General features: G+C 58.5%; 2 protein-coding genes across 2 annotated transcripts in view; one reads left to right on the top strand and one right to left on the bottom strand.

Moving 5' to 3' along the window:
* Window positions 1-890: 890 nt before the first annotated feature.
* Scnn1b (sodium channel epithelial 1 subunit beta) lies at window positions 891-17,532 on the top strand. The gene is made up of 13 exons (XM_027948684.3): window positions 891-954; window positions 1,061-1,379; window positions 3,377-3,656; window positions 5,012-5,202; window positions 9,468-9,571; window positions 11,197-11,360; window positions 11,675-11,782; window positions 13,770-13,887; window positions 15,016-15,091; window positions 15,187-15,244; window positions 15,902-15,963; window positions 16,823-16,898; window positions 17,113-17,532. The coding sequence occupies exons 2-13, from the start codon at window positions 1,069-1,071 to the stop codon at window positions 17,482-17,484; spliced, it is 1,920 nt and encodes a 639-aa protein (XP_027804485.2). The 5' UTR covers window positions 891-954; window positions 1,061-1,068; the 3' UTR covers window positions 17,485-17,532.
* Window positions 17,533-22,188: 4,656 nt separating this feature from the next.
* Cog7 (component of oligomeric golgi complex 7) overlaps window positions 22,189-26,285 on the bottom strand; it is a 64,078-nt gene continuing 59,981 nt past the window's right edge. Inside the window, exons 16-17 of the mRNA XM_027948433.3 lie at window positions 24,737-24,880; window positions 22,189-22,599 (exon numbers count right to left, since the gene is read on the bottom strand). Coding sequence (XP_027804234.3) covers window positions 22,433-22,599; window positions 24,737-24,880 — 311 coding nt within the window. The 3' untranslated portion in view covers window positions 22,189-22,432. The remainder of the gene's footprint in view (window positions 22,600-24,736; window positions 24,881-26,285) is intronic.

The raw sequence follows: 26,285 nt of genomic DNA on the forward strand, positions 1-26,285 counted from the left end.
CTCACCCCATTCCAATCAGTATCCGCGAAGCTGCTGGAATGTTCTTTCCAAACCCGATGACCTCACCCCCCACAGCCCCGAAGTCCCAGTCCTCCCTCAACAAATCTCAAGTCCCCAGTGTGGCCGGGGAGGCCCGTGCAGCACCGTCCTGCCCCCAGCCCGCGCCCTGGCTCCGGGCCCCTTCCCCAGGGACCGTCACCTGGGCAGCCCCTCCCCCTCCTGGCCAGGACACTGGCCGGCCAGGCGGTGTCCACGCGGTGGCTCTTGCCTCCCAGCAGCCTGTCGGGTGGAAGATGAGGGTCACGGTGACTTCACAGCCCCGGGAACTGACTGCCCAGAAAGTGATCGGCTCAAAGGGCCAGAGGGCGGCCGAGCAGAGGTTCAAAGCCAGACGCCGTCACCTGGTGCTTAACCAACCGCCGCCCTCTCCTGCCTCTGGGGTCTCAGGGGACAGGGCCCCAAGGCTGCCTGTCACCATCTGAAGTTGGCCGTTGGACGCAATTGGTTCACGGACATCATCCTGGCCTCAGCCAGCCACTGGGCAGGGCAGCGAGCACGTGGAGTCCTCGGTCTGTGCCAGGTCCCCTGGATGGCTGGCACTTTGTCTGCGACTCCCAATTTCACCCTCTCGGTGGATTCTCTAAATGAGATAGGATGGGGCCGGGGGTGCGGCTCAGGGGTAGTGCACTTGCCTGGCATGACTGAGGTCCTGGATCCAATCCCCAGTACTGCAAAAGAATAAGAATAAGAATAATAATAATAATAATAGAATTTGGCATGATTACTATCCCTGTTTTGCACAAGGAACACCCGAGGAGCTGAGAAGTAGCCTGTCCAGTAGCATGTGCATGCCCACGGCGGCAAGAAACCTCCGTTTTGCTCATCATCGAGCAATTAGTGGCTGGTATACAGCAGGCGCTCCATAAGACCAATTTCGTGGCTGGTATACAGCAGGTGCTCAATAAGTGCTTTTTTTTTTTTTTGGTGAGACAGTTGGAGGGATGGAGGGCAGGAAGGACGGCAGGAAGGGCGGTGTCCCACGGCCCCCGTGTCTCCGCAGGGGCCACCATGCACGTGAAGAAGTACCTGCTCAAGGGACTGCACCGGCTGCAGAAGGGCCCGGGCTACAGCTACAAGGAGCTGCTGGTGTGGTACTGCAACAACACCAACACGCACGGGCCCAAGCGCATCATCTGCGAGGGCCCCAAGAAGAAGGCCCTGTGGCTGCTGCTCACGCTGCTCTTCGCCTGCCTGGTGTGCTGGCAGTGGGGCGTCTTCATCAGGACCTACCTGGGCTGGGAGGTCAGCGTGGCCCTCTCCCTGGGCTTCAAGACCATGGACTTCCCGGCCGTCACCCTCTGCAACGCCAGCCCCTTCCAGTAGGTGGGCCCTGGAGCGTCCCCTCCGTCCTCTTCCCCTTCCCTCGCTCCCGGGCTTCCCGCCTCGGGTGTCTGTCTGTCTGCCCAGTGCATCTGGGCTTCCCGGGCAGCCGCGAGGAGCCGGCACTGTTCTGGGCGCTGGGAAGGCGGCAGAGAGCAGATCAAGCCCCCACCTCTCTCCACCTACCAGAGCAGACGGGCTCCAACGGGTTTCAAGATGGGATTGGTTATGATTGTGACGGAGACACTTTAAACTCCCCAGGGAGTGCTTGGGGTATGCTAGGCATGGTGCCGAGTGTCCTTGGGGGAATTGGTCTCATTGTGACCCACACCACTTCCCCAGAGGCGGGCGCTATGTATGTACGAGCTCCAATCTGCAGGTGAGGAGATGGAGGTTCAGAGAGGTGCATGAATTTGCCCAGAGATGCACAGTGGGCAACTGTGAGATGGGAACCCAGGGCTGATCTGATTCCACTTTTTAACCTCTCTGACATATTGCCCCTTCCCTATTTGACAACAAGGCTGCTGAAGGGGACCTGCAGGGAGAATCGACCTCATCAGGGTTGAGGACAGGCAGCTGGTCACAGAAAAGTGAAGAGGAAGTGAGACAGCGCCCCAAGTGGCTGACATGGTGCATATGCAAGGGCCCTGGGGCAGGCAGGTGTTCAAGAAATAGAAAGGAGGGCCAACGTGGCAGAGCCATGGAGGATGTTCTCATCCCAAAGAAAGTCCCAGAAGAGGATTCCCACCTCCTGATTACATTTCCAGTTATCAGAGGTCCTATCGGAACAGGGCTTTGCCCCCTAGAATGGGTCCTTAGAGCTGCTCAGGAGAACCCTTAAGAATCATGGCAGCCACGGACACTCCATCTGGGCACTGCTGCATGGAGTTCCTGAGCCCCCCAGTAACTCCCGGAGCTACACATGTTTATACCCTCATTCTGTCGATCAGAGAACAGGTGTTTGGAGAGGTTACTACTGGTCAAGGGTCAAGCAGATATTAAGGGAGAAGCCAGGATTTGAACCCAGAGCCCGCACAGTGACCACCAATCTCCACAGCAGCTGTGGACATGTCGGCCACAGCGATGCCACCACCTTCCCCCTCCTGAGCGCCCTGGACGCAGCCCAGTGGTCGAATGATGGGGAGACATGGTGTCGGTGGGGCCTGAGGCCCATGCGCCCTTTCTCAGGACCGTGGACCTTGTCCAGGGCTTGATGACCCTGCTACAGGATGCCTCCAGCCAGAGCTGGTGCCCAGGGCCCTGGGGACCCTGATGACGAGGTCCTATGTGAATGGATGCGGGTGACCAGGGTGCAGGGCCCTCCCCTCTCCACGGGGCCTGGGGAGGACGCCCCCGGCTATTTCTGGCACCGCGTCCACCACGGGAGGCCCCAGGAGCGGAGGGAAGTCCTAGAGCCAGCCCCGCAGCCCTCCACCCTCTGCACCTTGGTCACCACTGCTAGAGGAACAGGACCCTCCGAGTCACAGCCCTGTCCCCCTCCTACCTCTCTGTCCCCTCCGAGCAGAACCCCTGGCCCACGGGAGCCCACCGACCCCGGGTTCCCATCTCAGCTCTGCTCCCTGGCCGTGGGGTGAGAAATCAATCACGGCACGTCCCAGAGCCTCGGTTCCCTTGTCCCTGCGCAGGGACGATGATAGAATGCGGCAAAACAGAAAGCGCCTGGCATCTGGCACGTGGCCAGCGATCAGTGACCCCAAACTGATGATGCTGGTGCCTAGCTGTGAGTTTCACAGGGAAAGAGAAGCGGTCCCCTTGGGACCAGTACCTGGCACATAGTAGGTGTTCATTAAAGACTCAGTGAATGAATGAAGGAATGAGTGGGCTGTGGGAAGGCACGTGGGTGGGTGGAGAGAAGGACGCTCGGGCAGGACATCCTTCTTGACCTGGTGGCATTGCGCCGGGGGCAGGAGGATCCCAGATTCTGGTCCCCCTGCTCAGCGCCCTTGCCCACCTGACGGGGCCTCTCCCCGTCCAGGTATTCCAAAGTCAAGCACCTGCTGAAGGACCTGGACCAGCTGATGGAGGCCGTGCTGGAGAGGATCGTGGCCCCCGAGCCGGGCCGGGCCAACGCCAGCAGCACCCTGAACTTGACCATCTGGAACCACACGCCCCTGGTCCTTATCGATGAGCGGGACCTCCGCCACCCCGTGGTCCTCGACCTCCTTGGGAGTGACAACACCAATGGCTCAGCAAGCGGCAGCCCAGCCCCGGGAAGGACGTGTAGCGCCCAGGAGTGCAAAGTGGCCATGAGACTAGTAAGTGGTCCCCGGCGCACTGGGAGCACGGGCTCCTCTTCTCCTTGATGACTTGGCTCTTGCTGGGGAAAGCCACCTGGATGGAGACCAGGCTGGGGCCACAGCCTCCCTCGCCCACCCCCACGTCTCCACACAAGCCAGCAAAGGGCCTGGGGCCAGGAGCTCTGTCAGCTCTGCCCAGGGCCCTGTTGCCCGGAGGTGCAGTTCCCAGGCTGCCGGCGCCTGGGTTCTCATCTGAAAAGCCAGCCCACCCCCGGGGGCTGCACGGCTCTCAGGGGCAGCAGTGTGTGTGTGTGTGTTTGTGTGCACGCGCGTGTGTTGGGGGTGAGGAAAGGCTGTGCTGCCGTTATGCCTTCCGTGACCTCTCTGGGCCTCCGCTTCTCCAGGATGAGGAGGATGATACTGACGCCTAGCCAGGCGCGTGCCTGTAATCCCCGCAGCTGGGGAGGCTGAGGCAGGAGGATCGCAGTTCAAAGCCTCGGCAACTGAGCAAGACCCTGCCTCAAATAAACCTGAATTTTAAAGGCTGGGGATGTGGCTAAGTGCCCCTGGGCTCAACCGCTGGTACTAAATGACAATAATAGTAACAAATAACGTAACGCCCCTCCACAGACTTGGGGCTCACGTGGAATGGAACCCTAAAGGAGGGTCCCATACATTCTGGACAGGGCAAGGGTTGAGGAAGCCACCGCGTCCCCAGGCAGAGGCAGGAGCCTCGGGGTGGCACTGAGGACGCTGCCCAGGACTGGCCGGGTCCGCAGGGCTGTGACTGGGAGGCCAAGTCCCCCTCGGACCTGGTTCCAGAAGGCAGGTCCCCGGCGAGGGCCCACAGAGGCCCAACGGCTGGCTAAGTTCCAGGGGACGGCCACCCTGCACCTCTGTGGTGACCTGGGTTGGACGGGCCCAGAGAGGTCCGTGGCTCCGTCTGACAAACCCCAGGGCACACTCCCCAGTCCAAGCCTCCCCGAGGCCCATGCAGCCTCCAGGGAACCGTGTGAGTGTGCGCGCCCGTGGGCACTTGCTCAGGGGCTCGTGGGTGTGAGGTCACACGAGTGTGAATGGGGTCCGGCTTGGGTGGATCCAGGTGTCTGAGGTTGGTGGCGGACGAGAGCACACACTGTGTGGCCCTGGGTGGGGGACCCGGTGGCCCTGTGTGTGCATGTGACCACGCATGGAGGTCCTCGTGACCTGCCTCGGGGCTGTGAGGCCGGGGCCCCTGAGCACGGGGTGTGAGCAGGGAGCACCACAGGGTCACCTCGCCCTGCTGGGTCCCTTGGGGGCAGTGGCTGGGGACCCGCAGAGGCGGAGCCCGGTCAGCAGCCCCCACACCCACGGGACCCCCTCGGCCCCCACAGTGCAGCCTCAACGGGACCGCGTGCGCCTTCTGGAACTTCACCAGCGCCACCCAGGCCGTGACCGAGTGGTACGTGCTGCAGGCCACCAACATCTTCTCGCAGGTGCCGCGCCAGGAGCTGGTGGCCATGGGCTACTCGGCCCAGCGGATGATCCTGGCCTGCCTGTTCGGGACGGAGCCCTGCAGCCACCGGTGAGCAGCCCAGCCACCCCGCTGTCCCCTGCTCTGGGGGTGCTTGGGTTAGGCCTGCAGGGGGTTAGGTGGTGCCTGGGCCAAGGTGCCAGGCTCAGCCTCACCATCACAGGCTGAGCCTCACCCGTGGCAGGGGCTGGAGGCAGGGAGGCCGGCCTCGGGGGAACTTGCTGGGGGACCCCCAGGTGGAATAAACCAGGGGCCGCAGGCCGCCTTGCAGGCTACCGCTTGGCTAGCAGGCTGCAGGCCAGATTCCAACAAGTCACGACTATTGCTAAACCCGTGTGTGACAAGGACTTCAAATCATTGGCATCTATGGGGCCCTCTTATGCTCTACTGTAAGCACTTCACAGTATAAAACTGCTTTAACCCTATGTCTAGAAGCCCCCGAGAAAGGTCCTGTTATTTCCCCATCCTCCACTTTATAGAGGATGAAACTGAGGCCCAGAGAGTTTAAGTAACCTCTCTGAGGTCACACAGCTGGGCAGTGGCAGAGCGGGCAGCCCAGGGCCAGGCCTCCGGTCAGCCCTCTGCGTGAAAGGCACCCCCCAGCCAGCCTGGCCCAGAAATTTCCCCCAACCTGTCTCTGGGCTGTCTCTCTCCAGAGCTGACCGGACCCGGGCCTTCCCCACTCGGCCCTCGAAGGTGGCCCGGGAGCATGTCCTTCTGCCTTTGCCAACGCTGGGCTCCAACGGCGTGACCCTCCGCCCTCACTGTGACCCGACCTCTCTCTCTGGGGCATAGTACCGTGGTCTTAGGGGTATTCAAGCCACAGTTGGACCCTGAGCAGCCGTGGGGGGGGGGGAACCTGTTCTGGGCAGTTTGCTTCTCTGTGCGTCGCCCAGGATGAGCACCCTCCGCTCTGGGGTCACACCAGCTTCCACAGGAGAGGAACCACGTTCCCCTCCCTGGGCACCCCGGCAGGGCGTCACGAAGTCCAGCCTACACTCTGGGGATGAGGACAGGTGGACAGGGACAGAGAGAATCGAGCTCCACCTCTCCTGGAGAGACGCATAGATATGATCTGGAATTTTTCCTCTAAGAAAGATTGATTTCTGCCAGGCCCCACGGTGGATGCCTGTGATCCCAGCTACTGGGGAGGCTGAGGCAGGAGGATCACAAGTTCAAGGCCAGCCTGGGCAACTTAGTGAGGCCCAGTCTCAAAATTAAAAAAATGAAAATGAAAAGGACGAGGGACGTAGCTCACTGGTAAAGCACCCCTGGGTTCAATCTCCTGTATAAAAAGAGAGATTTATATTTTTTCTTCTCTATTTATTCATTCAAACATTTAATTATACCAAAATGAACGCCTGCCTACATATTTAGGCTCCGGTTCCACACGTCATTATTTATTTTTGCTTACATTCTTTCAACTTTGGCCACTGAGAGCGCCTCCAGTTACTCCTGCATCCTTTGATATATCCCAATCTTCCAAAAAAAAAATTATTTTCGGCACTTCCTTACCTTCTGACGTCACAAGGTGCCTGAGCCATTTCTCCAAGGACCCCTGTGTCCTTTTATTTGGAGCATGGTATTTAGAACATAGGATCTGGGCATTGATACACCTTTTAAAATTTTTTTTATTGCTTAGGGATCAGCTGACTTCCAACCACACAGTACCCCCGTTGTTATACTGCTTCCGGCTGAGATGGTCCATTTCCTAGTTTGGGGATTTTTTTTTCGGGGGGGCGGTGGGGGGGGGTGTCTGGCTGTGTTTCCCAGGTTAACCTGGAGCTCCTGGGCTCCGGCGATCCTCCTGCCTCAGCCTCCCTAGGAGCTGGGACTTCAGGCAACGCCTGCACACCGTCTCTCCCTGCCTCTTCTGGAGACCTGCTGGTGTCCTCTGCACACTAGGTTCCTGTCCCAGGAGAGGGTTTTGGAGGGAAAGCTCTGGAACCGGAGGGGACCGGTGCTGGGAGCAGCCTCTCAGGGCCAAGAGCATGATCAACAAGCAAATAGTTGGCACCGAGGAGAAAACCCACCACGAGGCCGGGGCAGGAAGGACCCGGCCGCACCCCAGGGGCGGCCTCTCCTCCAGGCTGCATCTGCCCACGGCAGCTCCTTGGGAACACTGTGTCCGGTGGCCGGGGCGGGGTCAGCCGCCTGGCGTTGGCTGGTTTGTCCTGTCGTCCTCTCCCCTGTGGCCACAGCCCGGATCCCACCCTGTGTCCAGGGGCCACCCACAGCTTTCCCTTCCCCCCAGGCTTTGCCCAAGCGGTGCCCCTGCCTGACGGCCCTGTCCCCTCCCTGTCCGTAGGCCTTGCCACCTCCACTGGCTGCGTCCGTCAGTCCCCTCTCCCCACGGGGAACTGGGTGTCCCTCCTCCGCACTTATCTCCGCGATGCCCTTATCACACATCACAGTTTATTCAACAAATATTTACTAGGTGTCTGTGTCCTGTGTCAGGCCCCGGGCACAGCGATGTCAGCTGTAACAGCCACACACACACACACACACACACACACACACACACACACGTTGTTAGGCGTCTAACACCTCAGTCCCACAGGGTGGCTGCTGCCACTATCCTGGGGACATAGTAAGAGACAGGGAAAGTGAGACACAGAGCATTGAAGTCCCCGAGCTCACCGGCTGCTAACGGACAGAGTTCCAGGTCAGACAGCTTCAGGACCCGGCTCTTGACCTTGAGCTGCCCAACTTCAGATACAAGGTCACACGTCCAAACTGGGCTCACAGCCCAAGCAGAAGGGAGGCAGATGACAAGTGAGCAAGATGATGTCACACTCGGGTGCCTTCCATCGGGGAAATCAAGAGGCAGGGATGAGGGAGGCGGGGAGGTGGGTTATGATCTGTCAGAGCTGAGGTTCTAGGAACTGATGGTCCACCTCTGTCACTTGGCATTAGGGAGGGGCCATGGGAATTCTCAGAGCAGGTGGGATTTGAACCATGAGGAAGAGCAGGTGCAAAGGGGCTGGGGTTGGGAACATCTGGTGGAGGAGTGTAGAAACCCAAGGCTGGAGTGTGCATCTTATTCTGAGAGCAGCCAGGGAAGGCTGAGCAGGGGCTTGGCTTGTCTGATTGACAGTTGTCCACAAGGGGCCCTGACTGTTGGCAGGCAGCAAGGGGGGCGGTGGGGACACCACACAGAGGCTTTGGCAGGGGTCTGGGTGGGAGGCGCTTCTCAGGCCAGCCCTATCCAGTTCTCCTCACTGCCTTAGCCCGGGACCCACCTCAGTCAATGTTTGTTGAGTGAAAAAATGTGGTTTCTTCCTCATTCCCCTTTCACCAAGGAGGAAGGCAAAGCTCAGAGGCAGAGAAAGCAGCTCAGCTCTGTCAGACATGACAGAGCCAGCCCAGGACAGTTCCCAGATCTGATTTCTCAGCGGCCTGGGCTGGACCCACCTCATTCTGCTGACCCAGAGGCTGAGATGAAAGATACAGGAAATGGCTTCCTTATCGGGAAAATCAGTGAAAATAGCCCTTGACTTTATGAGGTTATTTTGAGGATGAAGTGAGATTGTGTGTGCAGAAACATTCAGCATGGGCCTGGCCCGTGGGAAGTTGCTCAATAAGTGTTGCAGAATATAAGGCTTAATAGACAGTTCTGCACAGCGGTTAATTTTTAACATGATTTCCTGTGCTTATCCCCCAACCTTTTTTTTTGTTTGTTTTGAGACAGGATCTCACTAAATTGCTGAGGCTGGCCTCAAACTTGCCATCCTCATGCCTCAGCCTCCCTACTTGCTGGGATCACAGATGTGCCAAGCTGCACCCCAGCTTATATTTGTTTTGAATAAATATAAAAGAACAATATAAAAATGTTGATAAGTATTTTTAAAGCATTTATGGTGGGCTTCTCTGTATCAGAGATTCTCCTCTAGGGCCAACCTGAATCCCCTCAGATAACATCCTCTCAAGATTTTTGGTTATATCTGCAAAGACCCTTTCTCCAAGTAAGGTCTCATCCAGAGGCTCCGGGGGTTAGGATGTGGACAGGTCTTTTTGGAGGTGTCTATGAGACCAGATGCAAACGTCTAAGAAAGTTCTTTTTCATAACTCATGGCTAAACCAGGGAGCCTGTCCCCCGATTCCTGAGACTCCCTTCCTCCCTCTTTCCCAAGGGATCCTGGGAGTCGCCTCTCTCTGGTTTCTGCAGGGGGGTGGACAGAATGGCCTGTTGCTCATCTCTCCCTTTCTGAGCCTCTCTGAGCAACGCAGGGAGGGCGGGCCATGGTGGTGGGATCCCCTCTGCAGGCTGGGGAGGCTCTGCCGGTGCCTCCCCCAGCTGATGGCTCTTCTCTCAGGAACTTCACGGCCATCTTCTACCCCTACTACGGCAACTGCTACATCTTCAACTGGGGCATGACGGAGAAGGCGCTCCCCTCTGCCAACCCCGGGAGTGAATTTGGTGAGTCCTGGTTCTGGATCCAGAGGCCAGATCCAGGAGGCTCTAAGCCCTCTGCCCCGCAGGGCTGGAAGGGCCCCCTGTGGTTGGCCCCCCGGAGCTCAGGGTTAGACCTGGGCTAGCGCAGAGAGGCGTGGCCATAATGGAGCGCCTGCTGTTTGCCTGGGGGCTGGAGAGGCGGGGCCAGGCGCCTTCTCAGCCCCTCCCCTCCCCACGCTCGCGACCCTGGGGGAGGGGCTGGTGTTCCGTTTTGCAGCCCGGCAAGGTGAGGCTGGGGACGTGGTGCAGCTTCAAGGTCAAGCTCCAAGCCGGGTAGAATCCCAGCTCCACCCCTCACTCCCCGGGTGATCCTGAGCTCAGGATCTCTTCATTGGGAGAAGAGGCTCTTGGTAGCACCGCACAGAGAGGTCACCTTGTGAGTCACTCTGTCACCCTGCGGTGAACTGCTTGGCCAGGCCTGGGAAGCAGAAAATGCTGCACGTGCGCAGGGGACTGACTCTTGAGAAGCCTTTGGACAGCTTCCCCGAGACCACCCATTAGTCCAGGGCATGCACTTGGCCTCTCCTACCCACTGCTTAGAGAACCCCAGAGACAGGGCGCGGAGGACTAAAGGAAGCAAGGAAGGACAGAATGGCTGACCCTAGGCACCTTTTCCCTGGGGCCAACGCAGTGGCCTGTCCCCCAGGGCAAGGCTGGCAGGCTGTGGCTTTCAGGCTTGTGAGCTGGACCCAGGTGGGAGCCAATCCTTCTCCCACCGCCCAGACTGTGACCTCCCCCCTACCACCAAGAAGCAGGTCATCATTCAGTGACCATCAGGGCTATTAGCCAAGAGGGGGTCAGTGACCCCGTTCCTTAAAGCACTGCCCTCCAGGGACCCCTTGCTTCATGGGGCAGAGCATCACAACAAGGAGCCCGCAGCCTGGGTGAGGACCCAGCAGCCCCGCCTCCTTCATGAGTGATCTGGGACCGGTCCCTTCACCTCTCTGTGCCTTGTTTGCTCTTCTAAGTGGGAATAATGACAGTGCCCATCTCCTGGGCCTCCCAGGAGCATCCAACAGCATCGGGTCCCTCAGCCCTTTTTTGTCCTAAGCCCTGGGACTCGCTCCAGTGCCCACCTAGCCCAGGACTAAGGGGCACAGAGGTTGGGTCTGATCCCCCAAGAAGGGCCTGTGCGGAAGGAAGACAGAATCACACGAGCGAGGCAGGTGCCGGGAAGGAGAGTTTCAGAGCTAGGGAAGCCCCTGAGACCTGGTGTGGACAGTCACTTCTGCAGGAAGAGACACGGGGCTTTGATCTGAAGCAAGAGCAGGAGGTTCAGGTGAAGGGTGAGGCCGGCAGCCTCCAGAGCAGGAAGGAGCTGGGAGCTCCGAGGCCCTGAATGGGGAGAATGAGGACCTGGGTGAGAGGGCACAGGGTGGGGTGGCTGGGTGGGTGGTGCTGTGTCTCCAAGATCTACCTGTCGTGCAGAAGATTATGGGGGCAGAGGCCAGGAACAGCCCTAGGAGGGGACGATGGGCGATCTGGGGTCTGGATTTTGCCGGCTCCTCGGCAGGCCCTGGGGCACCCCTTGCTGCAGGGGGCTTGGACAAGGGGCTGGTGGGCTTCCCCTCACCCCAACTTCCCCACAGGTCTGAAGTTGGTGCTGGACATAGGCCAGGAAGACTATGTCCCCTTCCTCGCATCCACGGCCGGGGCCCGGCTGCTGCTTCACGAGCAGAGGACGTACCCCTTTATCCGAGAGGAGGGCATCTATGCCATGACGGGGACAGAGACCTCCATAGGCGTGCTGGTGGTACAGCTGGAGCGCAAGCGCAGCCCGAGGGCGGCTGAGGGTGGAAGCCCACCTGCTCAGGGCCAACCTGGCCGAGAGGAGGGGATCCGGGGCCCCAGCCCTGGCCCTGCCTCCCAGGCCCCCGGACCCTGGGGGAACCCTGCAGCGAGCCCCGCTCTGGCGGAGGCTGAGCCCTCTGGCGCCCCCTCTGGCGCCTGCGGGTACTACAGCTCCCCTGCCCCATTCAGCATCCCCGGAGTTTGTTGGGCGGGACGTACAGAGGGGGGCCTTCAGGGGTGATCAGGGGTCCTCTTGAGCAACCTCTCTTGCCCCAGGACAAGCTGCAGCGCATGGGCGAGCCCTACAGCCCGTGCACTGTGAACGGCTCCGACGTCGCGGTCCAAAACCTCTACAGCGACTACAATACGACCTACTCCATCCAGGTGGGCAGGTTGCGCAGGACCCTGGACCCTGGGGCGCCTGTCCACGTCTCCCGGCCGCAGGCCTCAGGTCTCTGAGAGAGGGCCCGGCAAGGCTGGCTGGGCTGGATTTTTGTAGGTAGCCACAGGCACAGTTCCTGGGTTCTCACCAGGGCCCAGGGCGGGCTATCTGCAAGTCCCCAGTTGGGCAGATGTGCCCTTGGGAACCCAAGATTAGAAAGGATCTTGCTCTGGGGTCTCCCAAGAGGGGAAAAAAAAAAAAAAATTAGGATCATTACCGAGCTCCCAACTGTGTGATTTGCATGCATCATATCATCATCTGATCCCTTCAAACCTCCCAGGCGAAAGTAGAGTACTAATAGCCTTTAATAATATGTTAATGAGTTGGCTTATCACGTGTGAGGCAGGCGCTGTTGCAAGTATTTCACATGCTTTACCTCATTTAATCCTCACAACCACCCTAGGATGTAGAAACTATTATTCCCATTTCAAGATGGGGGAATGGGGACATTTGGATTTACAGACCCCAATCTGAACACCTCATCCGTTTACCTGGGACATCCCTCTTTATATCTGCCCTCGGCCTCCCTTGCTGCAGCTGGAGGTTTCTTTCTTGACCTGGTCTCCACTTCCATCCCTGTCTGTGTTGACAGAAAAGAAATGGAGTCCAACAAGGGGCAGCCCTGTGCCTGCCTCCAAGTCTGGGAAACCCACATTTAGTGTTTTCCCTTAGGAAATCGATCCCCGGCCACTGCCCACTTGCCCAGCTGTCTCACTGCACACTCACGCTGGCTGGCTGGGCCTCCTTTGGTCTGCTGTGGGCAGCTCTGGGAATCTTCTGAGTCTCTGAAGGGCTGGACAGACAGGCTGGACAGACAGGCAGGCAGCAAGGGGAAGTGGGAAAATGGAGGAGGAGGCCCCAGCCCCAGAGGCCTCGTTCCTGGGAAACCAGCTCCTCCAAGACTCTCACCGGAGTCAGGGCGCCCAGCCTGACCCCATGGCCTCCTCTGGGCCAGGCTCCAGGTCCTCCTGGCCATGCCATTGACTCTGCTGTCAGTCCCACCCCCTGCCTGCAGGGACCCCACAAGCCCCTCAGGAAGAGAGGAAGGCCACACAGTGACCTGGGGGAGCAGGAGAGGAGGGCACAGAGGAGCAGGGTTGGAGCCAGGAGTCCACGGGAGCTGGCAGTCAGGACAGTGGACAGCCGCTGACTAAGGGCCTGATGCCATGCGGAATCCTCTGGACCCCGGGAGGCAGGGGTGACTGTCACCCTGTTTCCCCGTGAGTAAACTGAGCCTGAGGTTAATCACTTGCCCTAGGACACGTGGTCGGTCCCTGAGTGGGCTGAAGCCAGGTCAGAATGACCTGAACACCCCGCGGCGTGCTGGGGCCCAGTGAGTGGAGACTCACCACATCCAGCCCCAGAGCAGGGTGCGCCGTGTGCCCTCTTCTCGCTCCCCACCAGGGGACACTCTGCAGAGCAGCTGCCCATTCTCTTCCTGTTCTGGGCCATCAGAGGTCCTTCTCCGGCTCTCCCTGGCTCTTCCCCCAGGAGGAAGGGGCTCAGGCCGGCTCGCCTGGCTTCCTCAAGCTGCCCTGTGGGTCCCTGGATGCAGAGCTTGGAAGGGCGCTGGCACCTGAGGAGGAGAGGTGGTGCCCTAGGTGTGAGCTTTGTGGTTTGGGACAAGCCACTTCTGCTGTGTCATTTATGGGGTGCCATCTATGGAGAGACCTGGACTTCGGGGGCCTTGTCTGGTCTCTCTGTGGGGTTCAGTGATCTGCTATGTGGCCCAAGGAGGAAGGACCGCCACACCCCAATGACAGGGTCCGTCACCACAACTTGGTCATCTCAAGCCTGCATCTTAGGCCAAGGGGCATCTCTCCGGGCCCCCAGCTCCCTTGACCTGGGTGTTGAATTCTTGGGGTCCTTCTTCTGCCACCAGAGTGGGGACATCACTAGCCAGGTCTGTGTTCCCTCCCCAACCTCCAGGCCTGTCTCCACTCCTGCTTCCAAGGCCACATGATCCATAACTGCAGCTGCGGCCACTACCTGTACCCACTGCCCCGGGGGGAGAGATACTGCAACAACCAGGATTTCCCAGACTGGGGTGAGTGCAGGTTCACGCTGGGGCCACTGCCCACAGAGCAGAGAGGAGAGCTGGGGGCCCTGAGCAGGGCCCTGGGGTGTGCCAGGGCGGCCCCTCCTCTGTCCACAGTCTCCTACCACCCATCCCAGGCCTGTCTGCAGGAACTCAGCCCTGTCTCCCCGACTCCATGAAGTGCCTGCTTGAAACACATAGGAGCGGGAGTCCATCTGTCCTCCAGGGCATGTGTCTGTGTGCCACACAAATGCCAGCACAGGCATGAGCCTGGGAATGGGCCCGGGAGACAGCACGGTGTGTGTGTGGTTGTGTTTTCCAATGCACGTGTGCAAGGGCATGTCTGTGTTTGCACCTGAGTGTGCCGGAGCACTTGGGGATGACAGGACCTGTCTGTGAGTGCTGTGCTCGGGCACAGGTGGCTTCCAGTGTCTGCGTCGTGCATCCTGGCTTGGATGCATACGTGTGCACAAGGCCGTGTGTGGTGCTCGGTGGGTGTGTCCATGTCTGAGTGGCATCGCTGGGTCTCTCTGTGGCATGCTGGGCCCGAGGAGAAAGTGATAGAGTCCTGATGGTGATGTCCTCCAAGGACAAGGAGCCCCTGCTGGGCTCCCACGGAGCTGGAGCCCAGGCCTGAAAGCCCTGGTGGCCTGGAATCCAACAAGCAGGGGTCCCGCCACCTCTTAAAACAAACATGAACACAGTGGCCCACACCTGTAATCCTCAGCCTCTCAAGAAGCTGGGGCAGGAGGATCGTGAGTTCAAAGCCAGCCTCAGCAAAAGCGAGGTGCCGAGCAGCTCAGCGAGACCCTGTCTCTAAATAAAATACAAAACAGGGCTGGGGAGAAAACCCCATCCATGGGCAGAGATGGAGAGGGCTCCCCAGGGGGTCCTGAGCTGGGTCTAGGGCACCCGAGGGAAGCATCCCAGGGTTAGGCTGCGGCAAAATGGCTGGAGGTGGCTGGAGTCGGGGTGGCAATGATTCCCCATGACCAGAGAGCGTGGGTTGAGACACCACATCCCCATCTAACTCCAGGCCTCGGGTGGCCCCGGGCCAGGAGGGCAGAACAGGGTGAAGGGTGGACCCCTAGACCACCGTCCGTCCACCCCTATTGGCCATTCCTCTCTCCCGCCCAGCCCACTGCTACCTAGACCTGCGGATGAGCGTGGCCCTGAGAGAGACGTGCATCAGCATGTGCAAGGAGTCCTGCAAGTGAGTGTGGCGAGGGGACGTGGGCACTGCCGTGGGCCAGCAGGGAGGGGGGCCGACGTTGGCAGGACAGCAACAGGGCTGCTTCTCTTTTCCAGTGACACCCAGTACAAGATGACTATCTCCATGGCCGACTGGCCTTCTGAGGCCTCCGAGGTGAGACGGTGGGAGTGGCCACGCTCCTGGTCCCCATCTTTGGGCTGACAGGTCCCAATCTTTGGGGGGTGGTATTTTCCTCCTTCCCTCCCTCCCTTCGGCTCTCCCACTGACATTCCCCAGGCACCGGGCTGGGGACACTGCAGAGGATGAGATGGGCCCGAGGGTCCTGCCCTCGTGGAGCTTACTGTCTATCACGTACACAGAAGTAAGATCACGTTCAAGGTCAACGGTGGCTGTGAGGGAGTAAGCAGGAGAGCACCCAGAGGGGTCAGGGACGCCCCTCTACAAAGGCGACATCTGAGCTGAAACCCAGAGGCTGAGCCAGTGGTGGGCAGAGCCAGAGGAGCCCAGGCAGAGGGGACGGCAAGTTCAAGAGGTGGGAATGGACCTGGGACAAGGTCCATTCTGGCCAGGCCTGTCCAGAAGAGGCTGGAGACCCGAGCTCCCCTCCTGCCAACAGCAGCCGCAGCTTCCCCCGCGGCCTCCTCCTACAGCCCCTTCCTGCGGTCCCTGGGGGCTTCAGGAAGGTGCAGGGCTGTGTTCCTTTTCCCCACTGGTAGCATGGACCGCGATGGACCGCGATGGACCATGGACTGCGATGGGGGGAATGTGAGGTGTGAGCACCATGTTCTTAGTTGCCTTCTTGGGTTCTAGGACTGGATTCTCCACGTCCTGTCTCAGGAGCGGGACCAGAGCCCCAACATCACTGTGAGCAGGTCAGCCTGAAGCCTGGGCGGGCTGGGAAGGCAGGGAAGGGGAGGAGCCAGGGCCTGGGGGGTGGGGTCAGATCCAGGAGCAAGGCTAGGGAAGGAGGCCCCGAAGGCAAGAGGGAGGAAGGCAGCCAGGAAGATTGGGGTCTTCCAACCCCTGGAGGAGAAGCACGCTCTTCATCAGCCCCCCCCCATCCCTCATCCCCATCCCTCCCCTGTCTCTCTCCACCTGCTCAGCACAAATGTGTGTTGAGCACAGGGAAGACACAGTCCATACCACCAGGATGCTCAAGCCCAGAGACAGATGCAAAAAGAGCTCACAGCAATGAGGGTCTGTAGAGCCCCCTCCCCTTCAGGGACAGGAGGGAGGGAGCCTCAGTGTGCCTGAGAGATAAGGGGGGTCCGTGTAGGAAGTGGGTGAGAAACAGGGACTGTTCAAATAAGAAGCAAAGAACACATATGAATAGGGGGGACCCCCTCTCAGCCAACCTTCCCTGCCCCAGGGGCCCTAATCCCCGCAGAACTCCTCAGCACTCTATGCAGGGTCACCGAATGTGGGCGGGTCACCGAATGTGGCCTGGCCGCCCTAGACCTGGGGAAAAGGGAGCTCAGAGCTGATCTTTGGGGCTGTCCCAGGCCAGAGTGTCTTCAGGAAGATGGCAGGACAGGGGTCAACAGGGTAGATACCCTCTGTGGCCCCGCGGTGCAGGGAGGCTGGCAAGGTGACCTGTTTGGTCTGGTTTGGCTTCACCACTCCTCGCAGTATGAGCAAGTCAGAGCAGGGGAGGGCAGGGTGGCCCCGTGGCTTCCCTACCCGGGGTGTGCAGGGAGCCCCGGGTCCCAGCCCCTCCTGCTGCCTCTGCAGGAACGGCATCGTCAAGCTCAACATCTACTTCCAAGAATTCAACTATCGCACCATCGAGGAATCAGCAGCCAACAATGTGAGTTTGGGGAGGCTCCTGACACCCCAAAGGGTGGAGATCAGGAAGGTCCCTACAGCCAGCTGAGCTATTTCCCTGGGCTGAGGTGGTCACCCTGCCCCCTTCCCTTCCCAGTCAACGGTGCACCCCACAGGAACCCCTGAGCCTGGGCGAGGGGCAAGAGCTTGTGCCCACTCTCCGCCCAGCCAGGCCCTCAGCGCCCCATTCCCCACAGATCGTCTGGCTGCTCTCCAACCTGGGCGGCCAGTTTGGTTTCTGGATGGGGGGCTCCGTGCTGTGCCTCATCGAGTTTGGGGAGATCATCATCGACTTCCTGTGGATCACCATCATCAGGCTGGTGGCCTTCCTCAGGAGCCTGCGGCAGAGGCGGGCCCGGGCTCCCTGTGACAGCCCCCCGCCCACCGTGGCCGAGCTGGTGGAGGCCCACACCAACTTTGGCTTCCAGCCCGACCCCGCCAGCCAGGCCGAGGGCTACCCCAACGGGCAGCCACTGCCCATCCCGGGCACCCCGCCCCCTAACTATGACTCCCTGCGTCTGCAGCCGCTGGACACCATTGAGTCTGACAGTGAGGGTGACGCCATCTAGACCCTGCCCCTGCCCACCCCGGGCGGCTCACGTACTTGAAGCTGAGAAGCTGAGACCGTGGCTCAGTGCCTTGCTGTATAGTGCCCTCTCCAGAGAGCCAGTACCACCGGTGTCCAGGGCCCGGCCCCCTCCGTAGAGAGGCCAGTAGCCACTGCCAGGCCCAGGCTGCAGGGTCCGCAGGGTCACGGTGCAGGACGCCAGAACTGGGTTCTCACCTGGCTCCTGCCCTTCCTGTCCTGGGCCTACCTGACCTGCCCTCTGGCTCTAGAGACCCCTCTCCTGGTTTCAGGCCACTTTCTTCCCAGTGTCAGTCACTGCCCCAGAGATGACCAGGTGGGTCTACCATGTTCCCCAGAATCAGTGGCCTTTCCCTTACTGGCCTTGACTGACCTCTGTGAACAGGCTTAGCAAAGGCAGCAGTGGGGGGGGGCAGGGGGAGCACCAGGAGTGGGGGCCTGCAGGTGGCACATGCGTCGTTCTACAAAATAAAAGTGGAAGACATTGTGTCCAGCTTTGTTCTTTGTCTTAGTGGGCAGCGGAGGTCCTCACGCGTGCCTGGGACAGGAAGGGCGTCTATCCTGGCTTGAAAGCCAAGGTCTTAAGCAGGTCAAGAGCGTCTCTCTCTTGTGATTCTTATAGTTCCTTTCCAGCTGTTCCTTTCCCTGAAGCAGAGGCCTAGCGGTTTCTTCTTTTTGGGGGGAAGAGGGGGTAGCAGGGATTGAACTTGGGGCACTTGACCACTGAGCCCTCCCCCAGCCCTACTGTGTATTTTATTTAGAGACAGGGTCTCCCTGAGTGGCTTAGTGCCTTGCAGTTGCTGAAGTTGTTTTTGAACTCGCGATCCTCCTGCCTCAGCCTCCCGAGCAGCTGGGATCACAGGTGTGCACCCCAGCTAATGGCTACAATGCCATCCAACTATTTCTTTGGGTTACAAGGACAGAGAGAGCAACTCAAACCAGCTTAACCCATCAAGTCTCAAGTTTTCAGTTCTGTGAATGTTTCAGTGAAACTGACACAGGTGCATTGAAATAGGTTAGAAGTCACAGTCTAGAGCTCATGTCTATTAAATATTATTATGATTATGTTATTAATAATTGTATATTATATACTATGTTTCGATTTTTGTAGTATCTCACATCAAGGACAGTGGGACGAAATGGGTTAAAGCAAGACACTCTCAGGCAGCTCAAACCATTCGGTCTCCCTCTGCTCCCCAAGGCCACCTCTCCTTGCATTTGCAGCCCCCAGGCTGACGCTCATTGGCCCCTGACTGGGTCACGTGCCTGTTTCTGAACCAATGAGTGGTCCAGCTGGGTAGGCTGCTCTGATTGGTCAAACCTGAATTCATTTGCCCAGACCTGACTGCCTGGTTGGCCCCCAGCAGAATCACCTGGTCCCAGGTAATGGGAAATGGCTCCTAGGGTTGCCGGAAAAAAATTTAAGCTGCTCAAATTAGAATTTCAGATAAATATAAAAATAATTTTAGGTATAAGTATATCCATGCAATATTTATAATATACTAATAAACCATCTGTTGTTTTTCTGAAATTTACATTTAAATGAGCATCCTGGATTTTTTTATTGCTAAATCTGACAAACCTAATGGTTCCCCAGGAAGGGATCAGGGAGCAATTACCAAAGAAGGGGGCCTGACGGTCTAGACAGCTGACCGCTGCAGCCCCCTGCTGCCACCGACCAGGTTCAAGTCTTGAAGCAGCTCCGGCTTCAGAGCCTGGCCCACATTCACAGTTAATGGTTCTTAGAGGTGGCACCAATGGAAGGTCACTGGGATTAAAGTCATCAGGGTGAGCCCCTTGATGGCATTAGTAGCTTCGTAAGAAGAGGAAGAGAGACCCGAGTCAGCACACCTGCTGTGTCTCGCCATGGGACGCCCTCTGACATGTCAGGATGCAGCAGGAAGGTCCTCAGCAGACGCAAGCCCCTCGATCTTGAACTTCCCAGCCTCCAGAACCTTCACCTAAATAAACCTTTATTCTTTATAAATGATACAGCCTGTGGTGTTCAGTCATAACCACGGAAATCAGAGAAGTGGCAAAGCCGCCATCCCAGCCTGCCTGTCCCGGTGCCAGTGGCCCTGACAGCATCATTTCCGGATGGGAGCTCCGGCATCTTGTCTGACCTGTGGACAGGCAGGTGCTGATCATCACCTCCTTTTGCAGCCCTTTGGTCACAGGTCCATTTGAACTGGCTTAAGCTTTGAAGGGAATTTATTAGCTCTTGTAGGCAAGGCCCAGCATGGCTGCGTGCAGGGTTCCCTGGAGCTGGTGTTTCTGCATCGACGTCCCCTTAAACAGGCTCTCTCCACGTTCTGCTCCTCCAGAACGTCTTTACGTCCCTCAATCCAGCTCCACCCCATGAGCTCAGCAACAGAGGAAAGAGAGCTCCCTCTCCTTCAGCACCCCGTGAGAGGTCCAAGGAAGGAGCTCAGTTGGATCCATCTGGGCCACACGCTCATCCTGAACCCATCACTGTGACAGGGGACGGGCGGTGCTGCCTGGCCAGGGGACCCCAGGGGGATCTATGGAGGGCAGCCTGACAGACACCATAACAGGTTCTGTTTAGAGATATTCTGGAGCTGCCTGTGGGCATGTGAGTGGGGACCAGGCTGATGGTGGGCCTCATCCTGCCATCTTGCTCTCAGGGGGACAGTGGGGCTAGGCAGGCTGAAGGCAGGCTCCATCAAGCATCCATCATCCCCTGGATCTAGAGAAGTGCTGTCCCCTGGGGGCATCCCAGAGCCTCTTAGGAATGAAAACTCAGGCTGGCAATGCCCAATTGCCTGGAAAATGGCATTCGATGACTCACTTCTAATGCAAAAGGGAAGCGAGGTCACAGACGCTGGAGGACTAAGATGAGCATGGATCCTGAACTCACTGGGCTCCATTGCCTCCACTGTACCTCAGTGGCTTTGCAAATAATCCTCAGTTGGGCACCATTATGACCCTTGGTTTTCAGATTAGGGAAAGTGGCACAGAGAGGTGAAACGTCTTTCTTTTCTGTAGGTCACACAGCTGGGAGGTGGTAAAGCCACGTCCAGCCCAAGTCTGACCCTTCCAAACATCTCTTCTGTGGCTCTCATAGAGCAGCACAAAGGTCACCACGGTGAGTTTCCATCTTCCAGGAGCACAAGTCACGTTTCAGGCTTCCAGCTCTGGCTTCTTCAAGGAAGGAGCCAGGCCTGCCTCCTGCCAGGGGCAGTCTGTGATCCACCACCAGAGAAACCCAAATGTTGTTCTCAGTGTGGGTTCCCAGCGGGTGCTGTGTTGGGCAGTCAGGCTGGTTCCAAGGATGCAAGAACAGTCCCAGGGGACCCTGGCCCTGGAAGCCTGCGGAGGCGCAGGGTGCAGCTCTACAGAGCAGGCACAAGCACGCTGACCCGCCAGGACCAGGTGTCCACAGTGGGTCCCCTCACCGCACACGGCATGGGTCAGAAATACAAATGCCATTGTCACCAGGCTTACTCCAAGCCCCAGCTCTGGTAGTTGAGTGATCCCAGGAAGACCCCAAACCTCTCCAAACCAGAGATCATAACTCTGTCTTCCACAGCTGTGCTGAGGCTTAGCTGAGAGAATCCAGAAGGAAGTGAAGCTTAGCCAGGCCCTGAGGCCCCGAGAAGTGCTCGATTCCAATAAATGGCCCTGTGACAGACAGCTGCCATTCCCTTTTTCCTTGCCAAGAAAAACCTGGCTTTGTGCAGGGCAGCCATCAGCCCAGCCCAGCAGCAACTCCTGATCGGTCTAAGCAAGTGTTTCCCACGCTGCGGTGAGTGTGCCCCTCAGGGAATTTCTCCAGACATCTTCAGGAGGCCACTAAGGCTGCCCCCCCACCCCTGCAAGACATGGGACAGCTCCACAGGGACGAGCTCTTAGCCCAAAGCATCAGGAGGACCAGGCTGAGAAACGCTGGTTGAAGCTGGTCCTGCTCCTGTTTTCCCAGCATCCCTTGCAGCTGGGGAGACATCTTATAACCAGGGAAGAGCCAACGCGGCCCAGGAGAAGTCTGGGCAGGGCTGCTGGCAAAGGCCCTGCCCTCACGATGGGAAAGAGAGCGCTGCTGCTCCGCAGCCCCTCCCGCCTTCCTCTTCCCAGAGCACAGGTGTAAGGGGTCCCTGCAATGAGGCGGCGTCCAGCCCCGGGAAAGGGTCGAGATCACCCTGCTGGTCCTGCTCCAGGCTGTGCAGGCACAGAATGAGTCAAGGCCTCTGACTTCTCCTTGTTGAGGAAAGTCAATTCCTCCTTGTTCTAGTCACTCAAATCACATTATTTTCTGTTACTTTTAAGCCAAACACAATCTTAACCAGTTACGAAAGCAACTGACAAAAAACAAGAAAAGAAAAAAGAAAAAGAATGAATGCAGTTCACATGGCCCCACAAACCTCTAAAGGAAAGAGCCAGAATCCTCCCGGGGCCTGCGAGACCCCATGTGGCCGCCCACCTTCCCCTGACCCAACTTCCTCCCTCCCTCTGCCTTGTCCTGCTGACCCTGGGCCCCGTGAGGGCCCAGCCCAGAGCTCCCTGCTGCACAGCTGCACCCTGAAGGTCTGGGGGCCCCCACCCGCCCTGCAGCCTCCCGCCAGCACTTGGCCTTGTTCCCTGCTCTCCACCCCCGTCACAGCCACATGCCCGCTGCTCAGCACGGACCCCGTGGGCAGCACTCAAAGACTCACTGAGGGAAGAAACAGCCTTCTTTCATTTCGTTTATTAATTTCATTTTTAAAATGAGATCATTTTTAAAAAATCAACTGAAAAGTCCTTTCTAATAAATAAAATACCTCTTACTTACAACCTTTTTCATTATACAAAAGAACCAAGTCTTCTTAAAGCAACCTGTGCCTCATTGCTGGCAGATTTTGAGGGGAGTCCACTCTGTAGAGCCGTGGTGCCCCCAGAACACCAGCCCCGAGCCTCTCCTCGGATGGGCCGTGGGGTCAGTAGCTCACACCCCGCATGGCGGCCACCGTGGTGTTGAGGCGGCGCGGCAGACCCTTGCTGACCTGCCTGTAATCCTCAGGCTTGGCCTTCAAGAGCGTCCCGATGTTCTGGAGGGTGCGGGACGGCTGCAGGCCCAGGGCGTCCATCACGTTGATCAGGTAGTCTGCAGGGCGGGAGGAGGCAGATTTAGCAGTGTGAGGGACAGAGCCCGGAGGCCTCCCCTGAGCAAGGAGGGAGAAGCCCCCAGGTCCCCAGAGCTGGGTACCTGCTCTGCCCCAGGGAGGCAGGCCTCCATGCAGGGCCTTTCCAGCAGGGTCACACTGGACTCAGAGCTTGGCCGGAGTCAGACGTTAAAAATTTAATGACAGCCTAACTGACCCTTACCACCTCCCCCATGCCACCCACCCCCTTCCAGTGCCAGTCTGAAGGACAGAAGGGCCTCACCCAGATCTCTGGGCACTCCTGGGTTCCTGTCCCTGTCCCAGTGCATCCCAGTGCAGAACCCAAAGGGCAGGACACATGGGCCCAAGGCAGCAGTGACCACCCCAGTGAAGACAAGGGCAGTGCCAGGGGCGGTGGCCTGCTATGCGCAGGTTCCTGTTACAGGATCACCCCGGGTCAAGTCCAGGAGAATGTCCAGGAGAGGACTCCAAGGTCCTGTCATTGTAAAAAGGAGCCCCATGATTCTAACGCCCAGCATCTCAAAGGCAGCACAGGTCCGGGGCCAGCAGGGACAGAGGCCATGAAAGCACCAGTGTGTCCGAGGTGACCAACCGCTGGGTGCTGCCTGTCCTTCCTGGGCGGGCCCAACCCCAACCTCAGGGAAGCTTCAGCAGGTGGGCAAGGGCAGCTCCACCCTCTTCCTGCTTTGAGGGATGGGGAAGCTGCACTGTCTAGAATGTCCCCGTCACCTCTGATCACTGCCTGTCCCTTCTATCTGGCTAGACAGGAGCTGCAGGCCAGGCCTGGATGTTCCATTGTGTCTTCTGTTTAAGGCCCTGCTCAGGGCAGGAACCCCAGAGGTGGCTGCTGTCCTGTGGCTGACTCATGCCAACTCGGGATGAGCTGCTGCCCAGGAAGGAAGCCCGGCCAGACACCTGCTCCTTGGCGGGTTCACCCTCCAAACTGCGCTCCACTCGACCGCAGGCCAGGAGCTGCAGAATTCGAGCCGGCGGTCTACTGTGACATTCTCTTGTTTGGCCATCAGTGTCCTCTGCTGGCTGTGTTCATGCGTGACCCGAATGCCTTCCAGGTAGGCTGCACCACCTTGGACCTCGCCACTCCACCATCCTGCACCCTGACACCTCACGCATGGGGTCCCCCTCCCAGCTTCGTCCCCTTACGATGTGGCTCAATGAGCAAAGGAACCATCTAAGTCTCTGTTCCTAGCACTATGGCTGGCACACAGTAGGCACTCAATGCAGAATGAGTGAACCCATAAATCTGAAGCTTAACAGGGAGGGGGAAACAACATGGACAACTGAAAGCCAGGGGCAATCCCGAATCTCACTCGCACACGAGTTCTGGTTGCTTCTCTCCGAGTGCTCCAGCCCAGGCTCACGGGGAATACCAGCCGGCGTCTGAAATTTCCTCCTCTGTCCTCTGAATGCTGCTCCCAGGGAAACAGCCAAACAGCTGCTCTCCTGTGCTAACTGCTGGGAGCTGACTAGGAAATGAGCAGGGAACCAGGCAGCGAGACTCCAGGCCCCACTGCATCCCTAACCACCCAGGGGCCCAAAAGATGGCACCTCACTTCTATTTCTTTTGCAGAAAAATGAGAGGCAGGAGTTGAGCCTGGCCCCCACTCTGCAGCTGCCCACATCCAAACTCATCAGGTCCTCAGGGGCTGATCTTTCGGGCTCCCTCCACCTCCCTCCTGACCACCCAGGACTGCCTTGGGCTCGAGCACAGGTAAGTAAGTGGATGGAAAGAATCCCGGGGACTGAGCCTCTCTCCTGCCACCCGCCAGCAGCAACCAGTGCAGCTGGGAACAGGAGGCACTCGGCCCTGTCTCCGGAGGGAGCCCACCCAGCGGCCCTCACTATGGCCTTGTTATGCAAGAGCACCTGCCTCACAGGACTGCCCAAGGTTCAGCACAGAAGGCCCGGCAGGGCCAGGCTGCCTCGCACTCAGACTCCTCTCCCTGGAGCTCCCCTTCATGGCTCTGGGCCTCAGGCTCATGACGTCTGCACCTCTCAGGGCAGGGCCAGCTTCAGAGATGAATCCAGAACTGAAGCTAAACCCAGGACTTGGGATAAGATCCCTGGAGGGCAGGAGGGTGAGTTGCCCATGGGACCCACCAATGTCGGTGGCCAGCTGCTTGGTTGAGTGTGGGGTCAGCTCTGGGATCTGGAGGATCACGTCACAGTAGGTCTGCATGGTGGCTCTGGCGATGGAGCCCAGCCAGTTGTCGGCCATGTTGTCCAGCTCGGGCAGTTCATCCCCTGGAAGAGGAAAGAAGGTCATCAAAGCAACCCAGAACCCACTTGGGAGAAATTCACCTCTTCTGGGTGACTTGGCCCACGGCAGGAGTGGGCCAATCGTGCAAACACACCAGGGAACTATGGCCTCGATGGGAAGAAAACACCGGAGACAGAGAACAAGGAAACCTCAGGTCAACTGGTCCTGAGGAAGCACAATGTGGATCCAGAAACGAAAACAACCAGGCGAGGACAAAGGTTCAGAGCCCATGCAGGCCACGAGAGCAAGTCCAGCCACGCTGGCCAGGGGGCTTCCACAATCAGGGAGGGACACAGACAGCAGGAGAGGAAACCAGGGAGAGGGGAAGAGCCCCAACTCGAGGGGGCCTAGGGGAGTGGGAGGGGCCGGAGCATCATGTGGGAACTGAGACAGGCTCAAGGCCAAGCCCACCTCCGGAGACTGAGCGTTACCCAAACCCTCCGAGCTGTGTTTGTGTTTGTCACCTGTACAGTAGAGAGAGCAAGAGCCCCGATTTTCAGGGCTACTGTGGGAACTACAGCCACACGCAGGGCCCCCTGAAAGGTGCTCACACACTTGGTACTCAACACGTGGCAGCTCTTAGTTCTAGAAGGATCATGAGGAGAGGAAAGTGTCTCACAGAGTCAATGGGAATAAACTGTGGGGGAGGAGGCTGGTCACGGAGGCTGCCTGATGGGGCAGGACGGGGCACCTGCAGATCTCAGTGAGGCTGCAACACGACAAGCCCTTGCAGGGGACCCGGTCAGGCTGTGGCAAGGCAGAGTGGGAGGTGACGCTCCAGGCCAGGGAGATGGCCTGGCCGCCAAGGGAGAGGGACACCTGTCAGGAAAGGAAAGAAGGGGAGACGTGAGAGCCACATTAAAGAAAAGAGAGAGAAAGGGGAAGAGTATGAAGCCAACTGTGAAAAAGGGCACACCGTGGTCCTGCTGCGACCACCACTAAAACCAATGACACACGGCCCGGGCTCCGTGAGGACTGCCACCTGCACTCGGCGTGTGGGATGTGTGGGAAAATGGAGAAGCGGCACGGTGTGGCGTTGTTAGGTCGTGATCTTGTTTACACACCCACCTGCCTCACAAATCTAAATTCGAAGGCTAAAAAGACAAACAGGGCTTGGTGGCAGATACGCACAAGGACAACGCGTGCAATCTCAGGTTTCCCTTGGAAACTGGCGGCTGGGCTGGTGTCACGTGGCCGGGGCGCTGCCGGGGCAGGGGAGCTGGTGTGGGAGAGGGATCTCTGACCCGAAGGTGGAAGACGCAGGCCTGAAGGGAATGGCCCGAGAGCACCTGCGTTTGAGAGCTGCTGGAGATGAAAGGTGACCACTGTTCTGGTGTGGATCTCAAATGTCCCCCAAAAGTGTTGAAGGCTTGGTCCCCAGTTCAGCGA

The sequence above is a fragment of the Marmota flaviventris genome, chromosome 19 (assembly GCF_047511675.1).
Source record: "Marmota flaviventris isolate mMarFla1 chromosome 19, mMarFla1.hap1, whole genome shotgun sequence".
NCBI classification, from domain to species: domain Eukaryota; kingdom Metazoa; phylum Chordata; class Mammalia; order Rodentia; family Sciuridae; genus Marmota; species Marmota flaviventris.

Coding starts and splice junctions, on each gene's coding strand:
- Scnn1b (XM_027948684.3), top strand. CDS start 1,069: ATGCACGTGAAGAAGTACCTGCTCAAGGGACTGCACCGGCTGCAGAAG. Junction 1,380..3,376: donor TGCAACGCCAGCCCCTTCCA/GTAGGTGGGCCC, acceptor CTCCCCGTCCAG/GTATTCCAAAGTCAAGCACC. Junction 5,203..9,467: donor ACGGAGCCCTGCAGCCACCG/GTGAGCAGCCCA, acceptor CTCTTCTCTCAG/GAACTTCACGGCCATCTTCT.